The 20000-nt window shown below is 40.9% G+C and overlaps 1 protein-coding gene across 1 annotated transcript in view; it reads right to left on the bottom strand.

The window, feature by feature from the left end:
- The window catches only part of LOC137992512 (uncharacterized), a 106061-nt gene that overhangs the window by 10015 nt on the left and 76046 nt on the right, over positions 1-20000 (bottom strand). Inside the window, exons 10-16 of the mRNA XM_068837882.1 lie at positions 17627-17683; positions 16796-16844; positions 15467-15522; positions 11488-11544; positions 10639-10687; positions 8378-8433; positions 4382-4438 (exon numbers count right to left, since the gene is read on the bottom strand). Of these exons, the coding sequence (XP_068693983.1) occupies positions 4382-4438; positions 8378-8433; positions 10639-10687; positions 11488-11544; positions 15467-15522; positions 16796-16844; positions 17627-17683 (381 nt within the window). The remainder of the gene's footprint in view (positions 1-4381; positions 4439-8377; positions 8434-10638; positions 10688-11487; positions 11545-15466; positions 15523-16795; positions 16845-17626; positions 17684-20000) is intronic.

The raw sequence follows: 20000 nt of genomic DNA, 5'->3' as shown, positions 1-20000 counted from the left end.
TAGCTAGGGGTACGAGAATTTCATTTCAGTTATTTTTAGAAGAGAAACACAATCACTCGTGGCGTCATATCACAATTCCATTTTTTTCGCTTTAATGAGGTCTATGACAGTTGTAGACGTTCAGGGTAACTTAACCTTCTTATGTATTTCACGCCATCGAAAAACAACTTTTCTGAAATCAAAAATCTGAGCCAATGCCAAAACTGTCCCTCTGTCGCTCAATTTTGTCATGATTACAATGCTAATCAACCAAATATGACAAGTTTTCTTTATACTTTCCAAGCAAAAAACGAATAGACTTAGTTTATCAAAACACCAACGAAAAGGAAAAACACTCCGTGGCATCAAATGATGTTATGAATAGTTAGTTTAACGACAGGTACACAGTAGCAGTCACTTTATTTTCATTTAAGCCGGTTGGTTCACTCACACGAGCTAGACAGCTAAAAAGTTTGCAAAATTGGTGAGACACTCCCGTTAAAAAACAGCTTTTCTAGCTTCCAATACCCGTTTCTTTAATCTTTAATGAGTTTACTCCTAAAACAGCAATAACTATACTAGGAGTTTAAAAGCAAAATATGCGTGCAAATAAAATTAAATATAATTATATATATATATAATGGTAAAATAGGGAAATCGTAAGATTATGTATACATATAAATAGCATTATTCGAGCGATTTAATGGCTGAAAGAGCAACACACTTAAAATTATTTTTATTTACATCATCATCAATGGGTAGATCGTTCCATGTTACTCTCGTCCTTGGATAAAAGGAATACTTATAAACATTATTTAAAACACTAATTTGTTGAAAAGGATGACTATTCGGTAACCTAGTAGCTCTTTTAATTTCTTGCACCTCGGGAGGAAAGCTAATACCAACATGTCCCTTTAGGATCTTATAAAACATGCTAGCTTGGAAGAAGAGTCGACGAGCTTCAAGAGAATCCCAACCAAGTTGTTCAATCATTGGAGTGACATGACTAAAGCGAGAGTAGTCACTAAGTACAAATCTTGCTGCGCGATGTTGAACCATTTCAAGTTGATAAATATTATGTTTGGTGTAAGGGTTCCACACACAACATGCATATGCAATCTTAGGACGTACCAACGTGCGGTATGCTGTTTCCTTCACTTTTAGGTCACATCCGCTCAGGATACGACGCAGCAGCCCAAGCGTGGAATTTGCCTTTTTGCAAATGTTATTAACATGCTCATTCCAGCAAAGATTTTCTGTCACTGTGATTCCGGTATTTTGCTGAGGGAACTCCAGAGATAAGCTGACCATCCACAGAATATTGAAACACAATCGGGGTTTTCTTGCAAGTTATTCCAAGATGATAACATTTCTTAACATTAAAATGTAATTGCCAAGTATTTGACCAAGATGATAATTGTTCAAGATCATCTTGTAGAGTCCAACAATCTTGTGCATCATGGATTTCTCTGTAAAGGATGCAATCGTCTGCGAAGAGACGTAGGCTTGACTTGACAGCTGATGGAATATCGTTAATATATAACAAAAATAGGAGAGGGCCAAAACTGAGCCCTGCGGAACCCCAGGAAGGACTGGCTTTGAAGAGGACTGCATACCATTTATTAAGACTTATTGTGAACGATTTGACAGAAAGGCTTTGATCCACATAAGCATATTTCCTCTAATGCCATAGTAATCAAGCTTTAGTAGCAGTCTTTGATGAGGAACTGAATCAAATGCTTTAGAAAAGTCAAGCAGCATAACATCAGTTTGACTACGGCTGTTGATTGACTTTGCCCAGTCATGCAACGCCGATATCAGTTGTGTTTCACAAGAGAACTGCTGCCTAAAGCCATGCTGTTCATTAATCAAGATGTTGTTGCCAGACAAGTGTTTAGCCATGTGGCTGAGAACAATATGTTTCATAACTTTGCAGCAGATGGAAGTCAGAGAAATCGGACGATAGTTAGACGGATCTGATTTATTTTCTCTCTTGAAGACTGCAGTAACAAGGGCTTTCGACCAGTCCGACGGTACAACACCAAGATCAAGTGACTGTTGGAAGATAAAGGCGAGCCACGTAGACGCCGATTGTGAGATCTCCTTGAGCACTCTTGCAGGTAAATTATCTGGCCCACAGGCCTTGTAGGGATTCAACTTGGCTAACTGTTTAGCGACTCCATCGGGCGAAAACAGCAGATCTGCAATTGGGCAAAAAGTGACGGGCTCATTTGAGGTAGAGGCAACCGCTCCTGAGTAAAAACTGAAAAGAAATAAGAGTTGAGAGTTTCTGCTTTATTTTTGTCTGTGATACTCATCCCATCTTCCGTTTTAAGTGAAGAAATTCCAAAGTTTTCAGATTTACTATACTTAACATAAGACCAGAACTTTTTGGGGTTGCCAGTCAAGCTGTCTACTATAACTTCGTTAAGGTAACGGTTATGAGATTCTTTAATTAGCTTTGCCACTTGATTTCGTTGGCTCTTAAAAGCATTCCAGTGTTGTTGATTTTTAGAGCGAACAGCTTTCCTGTGGAGGCGATCCTTTCTGCGCATCTCTCTTTTAATCATGGGAGTAATCCATGGCAGCTTGTACATTGGCTTTGAATTGAAGATTTTTGAGGAACATACTGAGAAATGCCATCAATTACGGCATTTTTGAATGCATCCCAATTATGCTCCACAGAGTTTTCCCTTGGGTCCGATGCGAAGAATTCAGAAGATGACTTCGCTATAAATTAATTCAAACCACCGAAATTCGCTTTTTTGTACTCGTAAACTCTATACGAAGGCCTAGGAGATCGTGTTGCTTTCAAGTTGACCTCAAATTTAACAATGTGATGGTCACTCAGGCCAGAAGAAGTAAACACACCAGAGACAGAGTTCGGATATGTAGACAACAACAAATCTAAGGTTTTTCCTGATGCTGGTCTTGTTGGTACTTTGACATGCTGAGTTAGCGAGTAATCGTCCATCAAGTGCAGAAGTTTATTATGTTGAGAAGCAGTACTAGGGTTACTAGTGGTTGGGATCTCACAATGCCAATCAACATCTCCCAGGTTGAAATCTCCTCCAATAATAATATTTGGATGGTGAGGGATTTTAGTAAACACTTCACTGATGGAATCGCCAAGGCAATCAAGTATCTCACTGGAAGAATTTGGTGGTCTGTAAAAGGACGATAAGTACAGAGTTTTGTTATTTCCGATTTTGAGAGAGGACCAGAGGATATCGCAGATGTCATTATTAAAGTCAACTTCTTCGACACATACTAGGTCGGATTTAATCGCCTGGAAGACTCCACCTCCATTAGCATTTCTGTCCTTTCTGAAAACTGTATATGAAGGTGGGAAAATAGAATAGGTAGGCACATCAGGATGGAGCTTAGATTCTGTTCCCAAAACGAAATCCGGTTCATGTAACTCAATGCTTGGCATTCAGTGGAACGTGCAGAGCCTTTGAGTCCGTTGCAATTTATTATCATTCCTCTCAATGTATTTATTTTCGATGTTTTTCCATGCTTCGATGTAGAAATTCCACGGTTCGATGCCGCGTCTGTCGCTGTGCGATTTAAAGGCGGACAATTTATGGGAACGGCCGAAGATTCAGTACTGACCACTGATAATAAATTGAACTAGTTTGACGAATTCAGAGAGTTAGTAGACAAATCCAATAACGTAGTTGCAAAATTTGAGAGATCACAATTCGGGCAGTTCCACGTGCATGAAGAAATTGCAAGGGTTTCGTAGTCATCAATATTCATCTCCAAGCAGCGGACATGCAGCCAAGAGTCGCACGAGTCGCATTTGATACCACGTTGGTTGCATTTCACAGGTGTTTTACAAAGACCACAGGGACATTTCCAAGCTGGACCAGGGTTTACGTTGATATCTCCATACAATAGCAATAGGTTTAGCAGAAAACATGACTAGGGCTTTTGAACAAAGATGGCGGCACGTCGTTGGCAACGTTGAGATTCCAAGAAGACTTCAATACCAGGCGAACAAATGGACTGCAGCTTAATTTTGATGATATTGCTTGAATAGAAGGTGGAAGTGTCTTCTCTGTACCTTGGGGCCAAGTTACAATGGATAAAAAAACCAAAAAATAGGAGTGTTATCGGAGCACGAAAACTTATGTCCGTCATCTCTTCCCGTCGGTAGGAACATGTTGTATCTACAATTCCAATCTTTCCCACTTCCCCTTTCCATGTTGACTGTTTAAGTTTTCAGCAAATCTTTGTATTGCTAGCAACATTGATAACGGGGGGGGGGGGGGGGAAGGGGGGCTGCAAATAGGTAAACTAACAACGCCCCAAGAACGTGAAGTATCTCCACTAATTTTGAAACTTGTTGTAGCAGAAGGGAGAGTGGGGAAAAGAAACAAAAATTCAAATTGCTCACCTTTCATCAATTGGGTCAGTGCGGAATGGATCAACTTCGGAGGAAATGCTTGGGGACCTAGAGTGAAAATAACACTCTTAATTAAAATCCCCTTCCTCTTTGGCAAAGGATGTCACATGGTTCATTGGTTCGACTAGAGTTTTGTAATAGTACCAAAACACCATAAAGCGAGGGTCTCAATGGGGGGGATGGCTTTCCCGGCGACGGTCGACGAAAACGTTGCCTGAAAATACAACTTTGCTTTATCATAACTCTTTCGCGATTATTCAGTCTCGTTCACGTCCTACAATATGGGCAAAGTACCCTAAAAATAATTTGGTACGAGCGGTTTCAGAGTGGAAATAGAGAATGAAAGACTCACTGTTGCATGCTTACGTTGTCCTCAAGACCTCAAATTTGGTGATTTCACGTCGTCGTTATGCAGAGGATCGCTAAAATTCTTACTAAAATCCGTGCTGCACGTGCAGCACAATTATTTATGCTCTTTTAACCGATGATATTAATGTTTTGTGGCGTTGCAGTAGTCTTAGCCGTCGTCGTTTCTTAAACTCTATATTGAATAGCACAAGTCATTGGTCATCAGAATGCTACTTACATTTTCGTCAATACCTCCAACTGGGTGCAAGAGAGGATGAGGTAAGAGAACACAACCCCCAAACATGGCGCAATGGTAGTTTTTTTAAAATCGAATTTTTAGCTACGCAGCCTTTTTTTGAGAGGCACCAGATTGGCCAGTCGTAATGACGTATTATAATTTTAAATATGCGAGGCGTTAGGAAGGAGAACTTAAAATAGCTTTGTGAAACTAAAAATAGATTTTAAAAACTATGATGTGGCGTGGAGATCTATTCTCTTACCTCATCCTCTCTTACTGGGGTATTTGGGACTTGTTTTGTCTTCTCAGACAAGCCTAGCGGGACCGAATGTCAAAGAGAAGAGCAAAGGAGGTAAAACGGTGTCCAGTGGTCTAAAGTCTCTAAATATTTCGAAATATGTACTTATTGACTGAGTGGGAGGGCCGGACGGGAAAATATTTGGCCCTCGGTCATGGCGTACGGACCGAGCGCAGCGAGGTCCCTACGCCATGACCGAGGGCCAAATATTTTCCCGTCCGGCCCGACCTAACTCAGTCAATAAGCCTTTTATCATATGACCACCGCACTTTTCCCTTTTTTTTTTTTTCCGGGTAACAAAATTCGGAATGTTCACTAACGTCGCTCATTTTGACCTAAAAGTCGGGATTTATATAGCAATTGCAACAAAGTTGTTTTAGTTCGCATATCGCGCGCGCTTTCATTGCAAAACTATTGAGAAATCCCCGTAAGAGGGCCGTACGCGATCCTAGCGGGGCCGGACGGCTATTTCCGGCCCTGCTCGCGCCATCGCGTACGGCCCTCATACGGGGATTTTCTCAATAGTTTTGCAATGAAAGCGCGCGCGGGGCCGTACGGGTCATATGATAATAATCCCTATTCCACTTTTCAAAATAACAAAAAACACGCTCTTTAAATTTTTTTCACCGCTAACGGTTATTTTCTTGTCCTTTTCATGCATTGGCACATATGTAGATACATGTATTGAAAAGAATTAATTTGTTATACGTCAACTGATAGGCCCGCCAAGATTAGCTTAGCCAAGGAAATAAATATTGTCGATTGATGAGCCCAACATTGAGCTTAGCGGGCCAAAAAAGTGGAAAAAGTTAGCACGTCTTTTAGGTACCAACAGAGACCCATCATTAGGAGCCTTCTTGACAGACCTACAACGTAGTTTTTCTTAGAAACACTTTCCCGGAAAAAAGCGTTTCCCTTGTTATGGTTAGCAAATCAGAGTTGTAGATTACGCATTTACAGCTCCGGCTAAAACATGGTGGCTACACGGGAATCGTAGATGGATTCCTCAACCCTATACTAGTAGCTTGTTCTCTTGAGAAAATCCACGATCACAATTTCTCCATTTCATCTTCCTTCAGAGAGCTTGAGGCCGTTGTTTTGATTCGCTTTCCCGATCCTTTTCTGGCCGTACCGGCGCATAGCTCCTTCAGACAAGAATCCTTCGGAATAGTCACTTCTTTGTGTCAATGACTTTCCTCGCTACTTTCTAACTTACTCTCACTCTTACTCTTATTTATCTGTATCTCCTTAGCTACTTTCCACCTGTGAATTTGAGGAAGATCAAAAAAAATGTTTTCTTTACCAAGTATTTACTTCTTCAATCCTACATGTTTTAAGCCGGCGGGGAAAGCCGCTTACACAATAGCGCGGAGATCTAAAAGTAGTCGACAACTAAACCAAAAGTTTTCACACACTAGAAAAACTCCAAAAACTGAGGCCGTCGACAACTATTACTTGTCGACAACTAATAATTTGGGTTTAGTTGTCGACAACTTGCGCCACAGACTAAGGTTTTTAGTTGTCGATAACTGTTAGTTCTCGGTCACAAATAGTTGTCCACTACTAAATCCCTAGTCTGTGGAGGGCCTAAGAACCCGTCGGAGTTTGAGCGCGACTGATGCCGGAGAAGTGTGATTTTATCGGCGAGATGTGCGGTAATCTAAAAATTACTTTGCAGCCTTTCCTTCATTTACGTACGAGTGACAACCAGGGAAGTTGAGAAGTCGCTGAAATCGCATTCAGTCAGGCAAATAACCACACAAGAAGCGAGAAAGTCACCACGCCAAGAAAGTACGGCTTTTTTATTGAAAACTTTTGCGTGCAAATATCGTTTTCAGTTTGTTATTGAGATTCCCATAAAAATCCTTATAATTTTTTTACCCACCCAGTCTGGGCCGCCTGTAATTAGCCTACTAAGTCTCGATAGCATACAGTAAATCGAAAAGAATGCTTGCTCTCAAATGAGGCTTGGTAGGCTAATTTGCACATTAGCAAAAGAATATGAAAACAGGTGCCATTTATGAATGAAGTCTATGACAGGTTTCTTTATAGTGGCCTAGCAAACAGAGAATTGACTGAGAATGTCAACATACCAACTATGACGACAAGGAAGAACACTCCGTGGCATCAAATAATGGAATCGTGGATGGATTCCTCAACCCTAGTAGCTTGTTCTCTTGAGAAAATCCATGATGCCAATTTCTCCATTTCATCTTCCTTTAGAGAGCTTGAGGCCGTTGTTTTGGTCCGCTTTCCGGATCCTTTCTAGCCATACCGGCGCATAGCTCTTTCAGACAAGAATCCTTCGGAGTAGTCGCTTCTTTGTGTCAATGACTTTTCTCGCTACTTGCTAACTCACTCTCACTCTTACTCTCAGATTCTTCATTACTCTCACAGTCGTCACCAAAATACCGTTTATCCGTATCTCCTTCGCTACTTTCTACCTGTGAATCTGAGCTTTCCGATTCTCGTCTGTCCGCCATGTTTCAACCAGAGCTAATTTATAAGGGATTGTAAATACGTAATATGCAGCACTGATTGGCTAACCGTAACCAATGAAACGCTGTTTTCTGGGGAAAGTGTTTCTAAAAATAACTACAAAGGTCTGTCAAAACGCCCGATCCAAAAGTAAAAAGGGAGAGGAATGTTCCAACTGATGGGTTCCTGGTACTAAGGATTCCATGAGAATTTCAATTATCAAAAACCCTAAGCCAGAGGAGTATTTCTTTTCACTTATTTTGAAATTAAATACCGGACCACATGGGGTGCCATACCACAATGCCACGTTTTTTGCTCTGATGACGTCTATGAGAAAATGTAGTTGTAGATGTTCAGGGAAACTAAACTTACTTATTATAACGTTTTTGAAATTAAAAATCTGAGCCAACGCTTAAACTCTCCTTATGTCTCTCCATTTTTTGTTAACTTCAATGCTAAACAAACAAATACAACGGTTTTCGTTTCCCTTGTTTACCAATACAATACTACAAAAACAACTATTAGCCCCAAAATATTAACCTGTGTAGAGCCGCCCATCCCATTTTCCTGAGGAGAGGTGGCGGCTGTACACAGGCCTCACAAAAACTAGCCAACTCCTACTTACGGGTACATCACTTCTCGGAATCTTCTCGCTCTTTCTATTTTACGTCTTCTTAAATCCTGATCAAGGAATGAGGAATCAAGTTTTAGTAATCCGTGAGAAAGCTGTTCTGTACGAGGTTGATTTCGTGCAGAAGCTGCCCGATTACCGGCTTTCTGGCCCACCACAGACTAGGGATTTAGTTGTCGACAACTATTTGTGATCGACAACTAAAAGTTATCGACAACTAAATAAGTCCGACAAAGGGATTCCACAAACTGGCGCTCAAATACTGATTTAGCAACGTATACGAAGGGAGGTTGAGCACCAAGGGCTTACTACGCATGCTCACGTGTTCGTGCATTCAAAATGGCGGCAAGAAAGGACATCGTTAGTGTGGTTTCCACCTCCAAGAACGGGATGTGGAGAAGGAAGATTAAAAAGAATGTTCTCTTTACCAAGTATTTTACTTCTGCAATCCTCTATGTTTTACGCCGGCGGGGGAAAGCCGCTGACACCATAGCGCGGAGATTTAAAAGTAGTCGACAACTAAAACAAAAGTTTTCACACACTTGAAAAACGAGAAAAAATGAGGCCGTCGACAACTAAACAGTTTCCTTTTTCGAAAAGGGAAACTGCTTAGGTGTCGACAACTAATAATTTGGGGTTTAGTTGTCGACAACTTGCGCCACAGACTACGTTTTTTAGTTGTCGATAACTTTTAGTTGTCGATCACAAATAGTTGCAATCTCGACCCCAGAGCTCTTCTCTTGACTGAGCGAGAGAAGAGCTCTGGGGAACCCTGAAATAAAGTGTCTTCTCATTGGTTTTCGTGAAGAACAATCAAAAGCGTCTCTAATTGGTGCGTTCATGTTAGCGCAAGGAGTGAGCAGGCGCCGTAAGGTTCCAATAGCCAGTTTTTGGCTATAAGAACGCTACGGCGCATGTTCTCCTGCATAGAGTTTCCCAGAGCCTTGGGTCGATCCAAGGCTCTGGTGACGAGAATGAAATAGTTGTTGACAACTAAATCCCTAGTCCGTGGAGGCCCTTAGTCAAGCTTTCCTCACAGGTCTCTTAACTTCATTATGCATATCTACCTCATGAAAACAAGTAGGTCACTGACCAGCCTTTTCTAAGTTTCAGCCGATGCGGATGTATGCTTTTAGTCAAAAGGCTCAATTCCACAGGGGTAAGAATCTCATTTACAAAATATCACTGTTAACAGTAGAAGACGCAGAAAATGAATTTTTTGGTCAAAGTAGCACTTTAATAACAGCAAAGGTATTGCACTTAATCAGTGTTTAAACGTCATCGGAACAAAGTTTTGGAAATCTCTGATAAAACAGAGCTTCTATATTAAACTGTTTAATTCCGCAGGTCAAATACACCTGTCTTTCATATAAATACGTAGTAGGGGGCAAGAACGATGACAAGGACTAAGACAAAACCAAGAACCAACAGACTGCACACCGGAGGCTCAGCCCGCTCCAGCATCAAGCTGCAACGCGGGAGGTCAAGGGTACCAACCCAAGCCAGATCAAAACTCTGGATCTTAAAATAACTGAGGAGAAACTGCTCCCTTTGCAATTTCATCTGAAAAAAGTTAGATTTCCAAGTCTTCTCGAGTAAGGACTATAAACCGCATGCCCCGTCTCACAAATATTTATTAGCCAGTACCAAAAATACCATAGTACTCTTTGTTTGTCCCTCCAAAATTTTCCATAAGCATTGCTTTCATTTTATCTGGGGACTTACAATGGTCAAAGGAGAAACTAGAAACAAAGCGTGTGCAAAATTTTGGAGGAACAAACAATGAGTATCATGGTATTTTTGATAGTGGCCTAATTAGATACAAATCACATGCAAATATCTACACGGGGCGTAGTAGGAGCAATTCCCAGTGTTGTGACTGTCCTTTTTGAGTATTTGGGTTGGTGGGTGGGTATAGCAGGTCCATACGTATCGATACGTATAAAATAAAATTAAGACTTTCCCAGCTTTTTCTAACACTTTCCCCTGCCCTATAAAAATAGAATCGAAGCATTTAAAAACAAAACCATTATAAACCGGCCAAGTACGGTCCGTATAGGTAAAAACTGTGCCCTCGGTCTCGAGTAGGACCCTCGGCCTGCGGACCCAGGCCGTCCTCGAGACCTCGGCTCCAGTTTTTCCCTATACGGACCTATCGGCCGGTAAATAACATATATATATATATATATATATATATATATATATATATATATATATATATATATATATATTTTTTTTATAAATCCAATCCTTACCGGGACACTCAATTCTGGCCCTATCTCAGGAGGCATGTCGTAAAGCGAACTGTGAGGAAAAGGAAAACACTCCGAGGCATCAATGATGTTATGAACAGTAAGTCACCGACAGTTACACTGTGGCAGTCAATTTATTCTCAGCTAAGCTGGTTAGTTAATTCACACCAGCTAGCCAGTGAGCTGAAGGGAGTGCAAGGAGGATGAGCAACAAAAACTGTGCAAACCAGTGAGGTCATCAGTACAATGCCATGTTTTTCGCTCTGATGAGGTCTATCACAAAAGATAGTTGTAGATGTTTAGGGTAACTAAACAGGTGTAACAGGTGTCTGACATTTGCAGACTGCAGACGGCCTAAAAATTGCGCTGATAAACATTATTTAAGTCTTAGAACCCATTTCAAATAGCGTAGATAAACATTATTTAAAAGTCTAAGAACCCTTAAGTTAGTTAGTATAACGACAGGTACACAGTAGCAGTCACTTATTTTCATTTAAGCCGGTTGGTTCACTCACACGAGCTAGACAGCTAAAAAGTTTGCAAAATTGGTGAGACACTCATGTTAAAAAACAGCTTTTCTAGCTTCCAACACCCGTTGTATCTATATTTCCAATCTTTCCCACCTCCCCCCTCCGTCTTTCCCTTTCCATGTTGACTGTTTAAGTTTTCAGCAAATTTTTGTATTGCTAGCAACATTGATAAGGAAGGGGTCGGGGGGGGGGGGGGGGTAGGGGGTCTGCAAATAGGTAAATTAACAACGCCCCAAGAAGGTGAAGTATCTCCACTAATTTTGCAACTTGTTGTAGCAGAAGGGAGAGTGGGGAAAAGAAACCAAAAACTCAAATTGCTTACCTTTCAGAAATTGGGTCAGTGCGGAATGGATCAACTTCGGAGGAAATGCTTGATGACCTAGAATCAAAATAACACTCTTAATTATAATCCCCTTCCTCTTTAGCAAAGGATGTCACATGGTTCATTGGTTCGACTAGAGTTTTGTAATTGCATGAAAACACCATAAAGTGAAGGTCTCAATGAGAGGATAGCTTTCACGGCTAACGCTTAAAAAATTTGCCTTTTCACGGCTAACGGTTATTTTTTTTTCGTCACAGTTTACTTACATGAAAAACAAAGAAACGTCCCTAGTGGAAAATGAAACAGTTTTTTTTTTTGCTTTTTGGGGTTCTCTGTGTTAGTTAGTAGTGTCTTAGTACACATATTGAATAGAATAAGTCATTGGTGATCAGAATGCGACATGGGGACAAGAGTGGATGACATAAGAGAACAGATAGTTTTTTAAAATCTAATTTTAACTACACAGCTATTTTTAGAGAGGCACCCGATTGGCCAGTCGTAATGACGTAATGAATTTTTTTAAGGCGGCGTTAGGAATAAGAACTTAAAGGGGCTAGGTCACGCAATTTTAGGCAACTTCAGCACTGATCGAATGGTCATAGAATTAACTAAAATATCAAAATAACTGTTCAAAACTATAGAAGAACTCTAACAAAACACAGGGAAGCCAAGAAGGGACATAGATGGACAAAACTGGAGAGGATTGAAATGGATTGAATTTGGGTAAATTTGAAAAACGTCGGCCCACCTGTTTTCAAATTTATATCAGTCTATATCAAAATGTCAATTACACAGCTGGAAAATCATTCTCAGTTGTTATGTGGCCGTGATTTTGCGAATGAAAGACTCTTGCTCTGTCAATTTGACGTTTAGAGCTCATAATTAACAAAATTAAACAAAATTACCTAAAACAGCGTGACCTAGCCCCTTTAAAATAGCTTTGCAAAACCAAAAATGGATTTTAAAAACTATGATGGGGCTTGGGGATCCGTTCTCTTACCCCATCCTCTCTTGCTGGGGGTAATTTGGGTCTTGTTTTGTCTTGTCAGACAAGCTTAGCGGGACGGAATGTCAAAGAGAAGAGCAATGGAGGTAAAACGGTGTCGAGTGCTCTGAAGTCTCTAAATATGTAGAAATACTCAGTATTCCACTATTTCACTTTTTTTTCCGGGTGACAGAAATCGGAATGTTCACTGACGTCGCTCATTTTGACCTAAAAGTCGGGATTTATATAGCAATTGCAACAAAGTTGTTTTAGTTCGCATCTCGCGCGCGCTTTCATTGCAAAACTATTGAGAAATCCCCGTATGAGGGCCGTACGCGATCCTAGCAGGGCCGGACAGCTATTTCCGGCCCTGCTCGCGCCATCGCGTACGGCCCTCATACGGGGATTTTCTCAATAGTTTTGCAATGAAAGCGCGCGCGGGGCCGTACGGGTCATATGATAATAATCCCTATTCCACTTTTCAAAATAACAAAAAACACGCTCTTTAAATTTTTTTTAGCGCTAACGGTTATTTTCTTGTCCTTTTCATGCATTGGCACATATGTAGATATATGTATTGAAAAGAATTAATTTGTTATACGTCAACTGATAGGCCCGCCAAGATTAGCTTAGCCAAGGAAATAAATATTGTCGATTGATGAGCCCAACATTGAGCTTGGCGGGCCAAAAAGGTGGAAAAAGTTAGCACGTCTTTTAGGTACCAACAGAGACCCATCATCAGGAGCCTTCTTGACAGACCTACAACGTAGTTTTTCTTAGAAACACTTTCCCGGAAAAAAGCGTTTCCCTTGTTACGGTTAGCAAATCAGAGTTGTAGATTACGCATTCACAGCTCCGGCTAAAACATGGTGGCTAGACGGGAATCGTAGATGGATTCCTCAACCCTATACTAGTAGCTTGTTCTCTTGAGAAAATCCACGATCCCAATTTCACCATTTCATCTTCCTTCAGAGAGCTTGAGGCCGTTGTTTTGATTCGCTTTCCCGATCCTTTCTAGCCGTACCGGCGCATAGCTCCTTCAGACAAGAATACTTCGGAATAGTCACTTCTTTGTGTCAATGACTTTCCTCGCTACTTTCTAACTCACTCTCACTCTTACTCTTATTTATCTGTATCTCCTTAGCTACTTTCTACCTGTGAATTTGAGGAAGATCATAAATAATGTTTTCTTTACCAAGTATTTACTTCTGCAATCCTACATGTCTTAAGCCGGCGGGGAAAGCCGCTGACACAATAGCGCGGAGATCTAAAAGTAGTCGACAACTAAACCAAAAGTTTTCACACACTAGAAAAACTCCAAAAACTGAGGCCGTCGACAACTATTACTTGTCGACAACTAATAATTTGGGTTTAGTTGTCGACAACTTGCGCCACAGACTAAGGTTTTTAGTTGTCGATAACTGTTAGTTCTCGGTCACAAATAGTTGTCCACTACTAAATCCCTAGTCTGTGGAGGGCCTAAGAACCCGTCGGAGTTTGAGCGCGACTGATGCCGGAGAAGTGTGATTTTATCGGCGAGATGTGCGGTAATCTAAAAATTACTTTGCAGCCTTTCCTTCATTTACGTACGAGTGACAACCAGGGAAGTTGAGAAGTCGCTGAAATCGCATTCAGTCAGGCAAATAACCACACAAGAAGCGAGAAAGTCACCACGCCAAGAAAGTACGGCTTTTTTATTGAAAACTTTTGCGTGCAAATATCGTTTTCAGTTTGTTATTGAGATTCCCATAAAAATCCTTATAATTTTTTTACCCTCCCAGTCTGGGCCGCCTGTGATTAGCCTACTAAGTCTCGATAGCATACAGTAAATCGAAAAGAATGCTTGCTCTCAAATGAGGCTTGGTAGGCTAATTTGCACATTAGCAAAAGAATATGAAAACAGGTGCCATTTATGAATGAAGTCTATGACAGGTTTCTTTATAGTGGCCTAGCAAACAGAGAATTGACTTAGAATGTCAACATACCAACTATGACGACAAGGAAGAACACTCCGTGGCATCAAATAATGGAATCGTGGATGGATTCCTCAACCCTAGTAGCTTGTTCTCTTGAGAAAATCCATGATGCCAATTTCTCCATTTCATCTTCCTTTAGAGAGCTTGAGGCCGTTGTTTTGGTCCGCTTTCCGGATCCTTTCTAGCCATACCGGCGCATAGCTCTTTCAGACAAGAATCCTTCGGAGTAGTCGCTTCTTTGTGTCAATGACTTTTCTCGCTACTTGCTAACTCACTCTCACTCTTACTCTCAGATTCTTCATTACTCTCACAGTCGTCACCAAAATACCGTTTATCCGTATCTCCTTCGCTACTTTCTACCTGTGAATCTGAGCTTTCCGATTCTCGTCTGTCCGCCATGTTTCAACCAGAGCTAATTTATAAGGGATTGTAAATACGTAATATGCAGCACTGATTGGCTAACCGTAACCAATGAAAAGCTGTTTTCTGGGGGAAGTGTTTCTAAAAATAACTACAAAGGTCTGTCAAAACGCCCGATCCAAAAGTAAAAGGGAGAGGAATGTTCCAACTGATGGGTTCCTGGTACTAAGGATTCCATGAGAATTTCAATTATCAAAAACCCCAAGCCAGAGGAGTATTTCTTTTCACTTATTTTGAAATTAAATACCGGACCACATGGGGTGCCATACCACAATGCCACGTTTTTTGCTCTGATGACGTCTATGAGAAAATGTAGTTGTAGATGTTCAGGGAAACTAAACTTACTTATTATAACGTTTTTGAAATTAAAAATCTGAGCCAACGCTTAAACTCTCCCTATGTCTCTCCATTTTTTGTTAACTTCAATGCTAAACAAACAAATACAACGGTTTTCGTTTCCCTTGTTTACCAATACAATACTACAAAAACAACTATTAGCCCCAAAATATTAACCTGTGTAGAGCCGCCCATCCCATTTTCCTGAGGAGAGGTGGCGGCTGTACACAGGCCTTACAAAAACTAGCCAACTCCTACTTACGGGTACATCACTTCTCGGAATCTTCTCGCTCTTTCTATTTTACGTCTTCTTAAATCCTGATCAAGGAATGAGGAATCAAGTTTTAGTAATCCGTGAGAAAGCTGTTCTGTACGAGGTTGATTTCGTGCAGAAGCTACCCGATTACCGGCTTTTAGTCAAGCTTTCCTCACAGGTCTCTTAACTTCATTATGCATATCTACCTCATGAAAACAAGTAGGTCACTGACCAGCCTTTTCTAAGTTTCAGCCGATGCGGATGTATGCTTTTAGTCAAAAGGCTCAATTCCACAGGGGTAAGAATCTCATTTACAAAATATCACTGTTAACAGTAGAAGACGCAGAAAATGAATTTTTTGGTCAAAGTAGCACTTTAATAACAGCAAAGGTATTGCACTTAATCAGTGTTTAAACGTCATCGGAACAAAGTTTTGGAAATCTCTGATAAAACAGAGCTTCTATCTTAAACTGTTTCATTCCGCAGGTATAAAAATATAAATACGTTGTAGAGGGCAAGGATGACGTCAAGGGCTAAGAGAAAACCAAGAACCAACAGACTGCACACCGGAGGCTCAGCCCGCTCCAGCATCAAGCTGCAACGCGGGAGGTCAAGGGTACCAACCCGAGCCAGATCAAAACTCTGGATCTTAAAATAACTGAGGAGAAACTGCTCCCTTTGTAATTTCATCTGAAAAAAGTTAGACTTCCAAGTCTTCTCGAGTAAGGACTATAAACCGCATGCCCCGTCTCACAAATATTTATTCGCCAGTACCAAAAATACCATAGTACTCTTTGTTTGTCCCTCCAAAATTTTCCATAAGCATTGCTTTCATTTTATCTGGGGACTTACAATGGTCAAAGGAGAAACTGGAAACAAAGCGTGAGCAAAATTTTGGAGGAACAAACAATGAGTATCATGGTATTTTTGATAGTGGCCTAATTTGATACAAATCACATGCAAATATCTACACGGGGCGTAGTAGTAGCAATTCCCAGTGTTGTGACTGTCCTTTTTGAGTATTTGGGTTGGTGGGTGGGTATAGCAGGTCCACATGTATCGATACGTATAAAATAAAATTAAGACTTTCCCAGCTTTTTCTAACACTTTCCCCTGCCCTATAAAAATAGAATCGAAGCATTAAAAAAAAACAAAACCATTATAAACCGGCCAAGTACGGTCCGTATAGGTAAAAACTGTGCCCTCGGTCTCGACTACGACCCTCGGCCTGCGGACCCGGGCCGTACTCGAGATCTCGGTCACAGTATTTCCCTATACCGACCTCCCGGCTGGTAAATAACATCTATATATATATTTCATAAATCCAATCCTTACCGGGGCACTCAATTCTGGCCCTGTCTCAGGAGGCATGTCGTAAAGCGAACTGTGAGGAAAAGGAAAAGACTCCGAGGCATCAATGATGTTATGAACAGTAAGTCACCGACAGTTACACTGTGGCAGTCAATTTATTCTCAGCTAAGCTGGTTAGTTAATTCACACCAGCTAGCCAGTGAGCTGAAGGGAGTGCAAGGAGGATGAGCAACAAAAACTGTGCAAACCAGTGAGGTCATCAGTACAATGCCATGTTTTTCGCTCTGATGAGGTCTATCACAAAAGATAGTTGTAGATGTTTAGGGTAACTAAACAGGTGTCTGACATTTGCAGACTGCAGACGGCCTAAAAATTGCGCTGATAAACATTATTTAAGTCTTAGAACCCATTTCAAATAGCGTAGATAAACATTATTTAAAAGTCTAAGAACCCTTAAGTTAGTTAGTATAACGACAGGTACACAGTAGCAGTCACTTATTTTCTTTGAAGCCGGTTGGTTCACTCACACGAGCTAGACACTTAAAAAGTTTGCAAAATTGGTGAGACACTCATGTTAAAAAACAGCTTTTCTAGCTTCCAACGCCCGTTGTATCTACAATGCCAATCTTTCCCACCTCCCCCCTCCGTCTTTCCCTTTCCATGTTGACTGTTTAAGTTTTCAGCAAATTTTTGTATTGCTAGCAACATTGATAAGTAGGGGGGGGGGGGGAAGGGGGGGCTGCAAATAGATAAATTAACAACGCCCCAAGAAGGTGAAGTATCTCCACTAATTTTGCAACTTGTTGTAGCAGAAGGGAGAGTGGGGAAAAGAAACCAAAAACTCAAATTGCTTACCTTTCAGAAATTGGGTCAGTGCGGAATGGATCAACTTCGGAGGATATGCTTGATGACCTAGAGTCAAAATAACACTCTTAATTATAATCCCCTTCCTCTTTAGCAAAGGATGTCACATGGTTCATTGGTTCGACTAGAGTTTTGTAATTGCACGAAAACATCATAAAGTGAAGGTCTCAATGAGAGGATAGCTTTCACGGCTAACGGTTATTTTTTTTTCGTCACAGTTTACTTTCATGAAAAACAAAGAAACGTCCCTAGTGGAAAATGAAACAGTTCCTTTTTTTGCTTTTTGGGGTTCTCTGTGTTAGTTAGTAGTGTCTTAGTACACATATTGAATAGAATAAGTCATTGGTGATCAGAATGCGACATGGGGACAAGAGTGGATGACATAAGAGAACAGATCCCCCATACATGGGCCAATGATAGTTTTTTAAAATCTAATTTTAACTACACAGCTATTTTTAGAGAGGCACCCGATTGGCCAGTCGTAATGACGTAATGAAATTTTTTGCGTCGCGTTAGGAATGAGAACTTAAAGGGGCTAGGTCACGCAATTTTAGGCAACGTCAGCACTGATCGAATGATCATAGAATTAACTAAAATATCAAAATAACTGTTCAAAACTATAGAAGAACTCTAACAAAACACAGGGAAGCCAAGAAGGGACATAGATGGACAAAACTGGAGAGGATTGAAATGGATTGAATTTGGGTAAATTTGAAAAACGTCGGCCCACCTGTTTTCAAATTTATATCAGTCTATATCAAAATGTCAATTACACAGCTGGAAAATCATTCTCAGTTGTTATGTGGCCGTGATTTTGCGAATGAAAGACTCTTGCTCTGTCAATTTGACGTTTAGAGCTCATAATTAACAAAATTAAACAAAATTACCTAAAACAGCGTGACCTAGCCCCTTTAAAATAGCTTTGCAAAACCAAAAATGGATTTTAAAAACTATGATGGGGCATGGGGATCCGTTCTCTTACCCCATCCTCTCTTGCTGGGGGTAATTTGGGTCTTGTTTTGTCTTGTCAGACAAGCTTAGCGGGACGGAATGTCAAAGAGAAGAGCAATGGAGGTAAAACGGTGTCGAGTGCTCTGAAGTCTCTAAATATGTAGAAATACTCAGTATTCCACTATTTCACTTTTTTTTCCGGGTAACAGAAATCGGAATGTTCACTGACGTCGCTCATTTTGACCGAAAAGTCGGGATTTATATAGCAATTGCAACAAAGTTGTTTTAGTTCGCATCTCGCGCGCGCTTTCATTGCAAAACTATTGAGAAATCCCCGTATGAGGGCCGTACGCGATCCTAGCAGGGCCGGACAGCTATTTCCGGCCCTGCTCGCGCCATCGCGTACGGCCCTCATACGGGGATTTTCTCAATAGTTTTGCAATGAAAGCGCGCGCGGGGCCGTACGGGTCATATGATAATAATCCCTATTATTATATGGAGGAGAGTCAACTGATAGGCCCGCCAAGATTAGCTTAGCCAAGGAAATAAATATTGTTGATTGATGAGCCCAACATTGAGCTTGGCGGGCCAAAAAGGTGGAAAAAGTTAGCACGTCTTTTAGGTACCAACAGAGACCCATCATTAGGAGCCTTCTTGACAGACCTACAACGTAGTTTTTCTTAGAAACACTTTCCCGGAAAAAAGCGTTTCCCTTGTTACGGTTAGCAAATCAGAGTTGTAGATTACGCATTCACAGCTCCGGCTAAAACATGGTGGCTAGACGGGAATCGTAGATGGATTCCTCAACCCTATACTAGTGGCTTGTTCTCTTGAGAAAATCCACGATCCCAATATCACCATTTCATCTTCCTTCAGAGAGCTTGAGGCCGTTGTTTTGATTCGCTTTCCCGATCCTTTTCTGGCCGTACCGGCGCATAGCTCCTTCAGACAAGAATACTTCGGAATAGTCACTTCTTTGTGTCAATGACTTTCCTCACTGCTTTCTAACTCACTCTCACTCTTACTCTTATTAATCTGTATCTCCTTAGCTACTTTCTACCTGTGAATTTGAGGAAGATCATAAATAATGTTTTCTTTACCAAGTATTTACTTCTGCAATCCTACATGTTTTAAGCCGGCGGGGAAAGCCGCTGACACAATAGCGCGGAGATCTAAAAGTAGTCGACAACTAAACCAAAAGTTTTCACACACTAGAAAAACTCCAAAAACTGAGGCCGTCGACAACTATTACTTGTCGACAACTAATAATTTGGGTTTAGTTGTCGACAACTTGCGCCACAGACTAAGGTTTTTAGTTGTCGATAACTGTTAGTTCTCGGTCACAAATAGTTGTCCACTACTAAATCCCTAGTCTGTGGAGGGCCTAAGAACCCGTCGGAGTTTGAGCGCGACT

This window comes from Montipora foliosa, chromosome 2 (genome assembly GCF_036669935.1).
Source record: "Montipora foliosa isolate CH-2021 chromosome 2, ASM3666993v2, whole genome shotgun sequence".
In the NCBI taxonomy this organism is placed as follows: Eukaryota; Metazoa; Cnidaria; class Anthozoa; order Scleractinia; family Acroporidae; genus Montipora; species Montipora foliosa.
The sequence above is the reverse complement of the archived record's forward strand: the minus strand, read 5'-3'. Positions and strand labels throughout refer to the sequence as shown.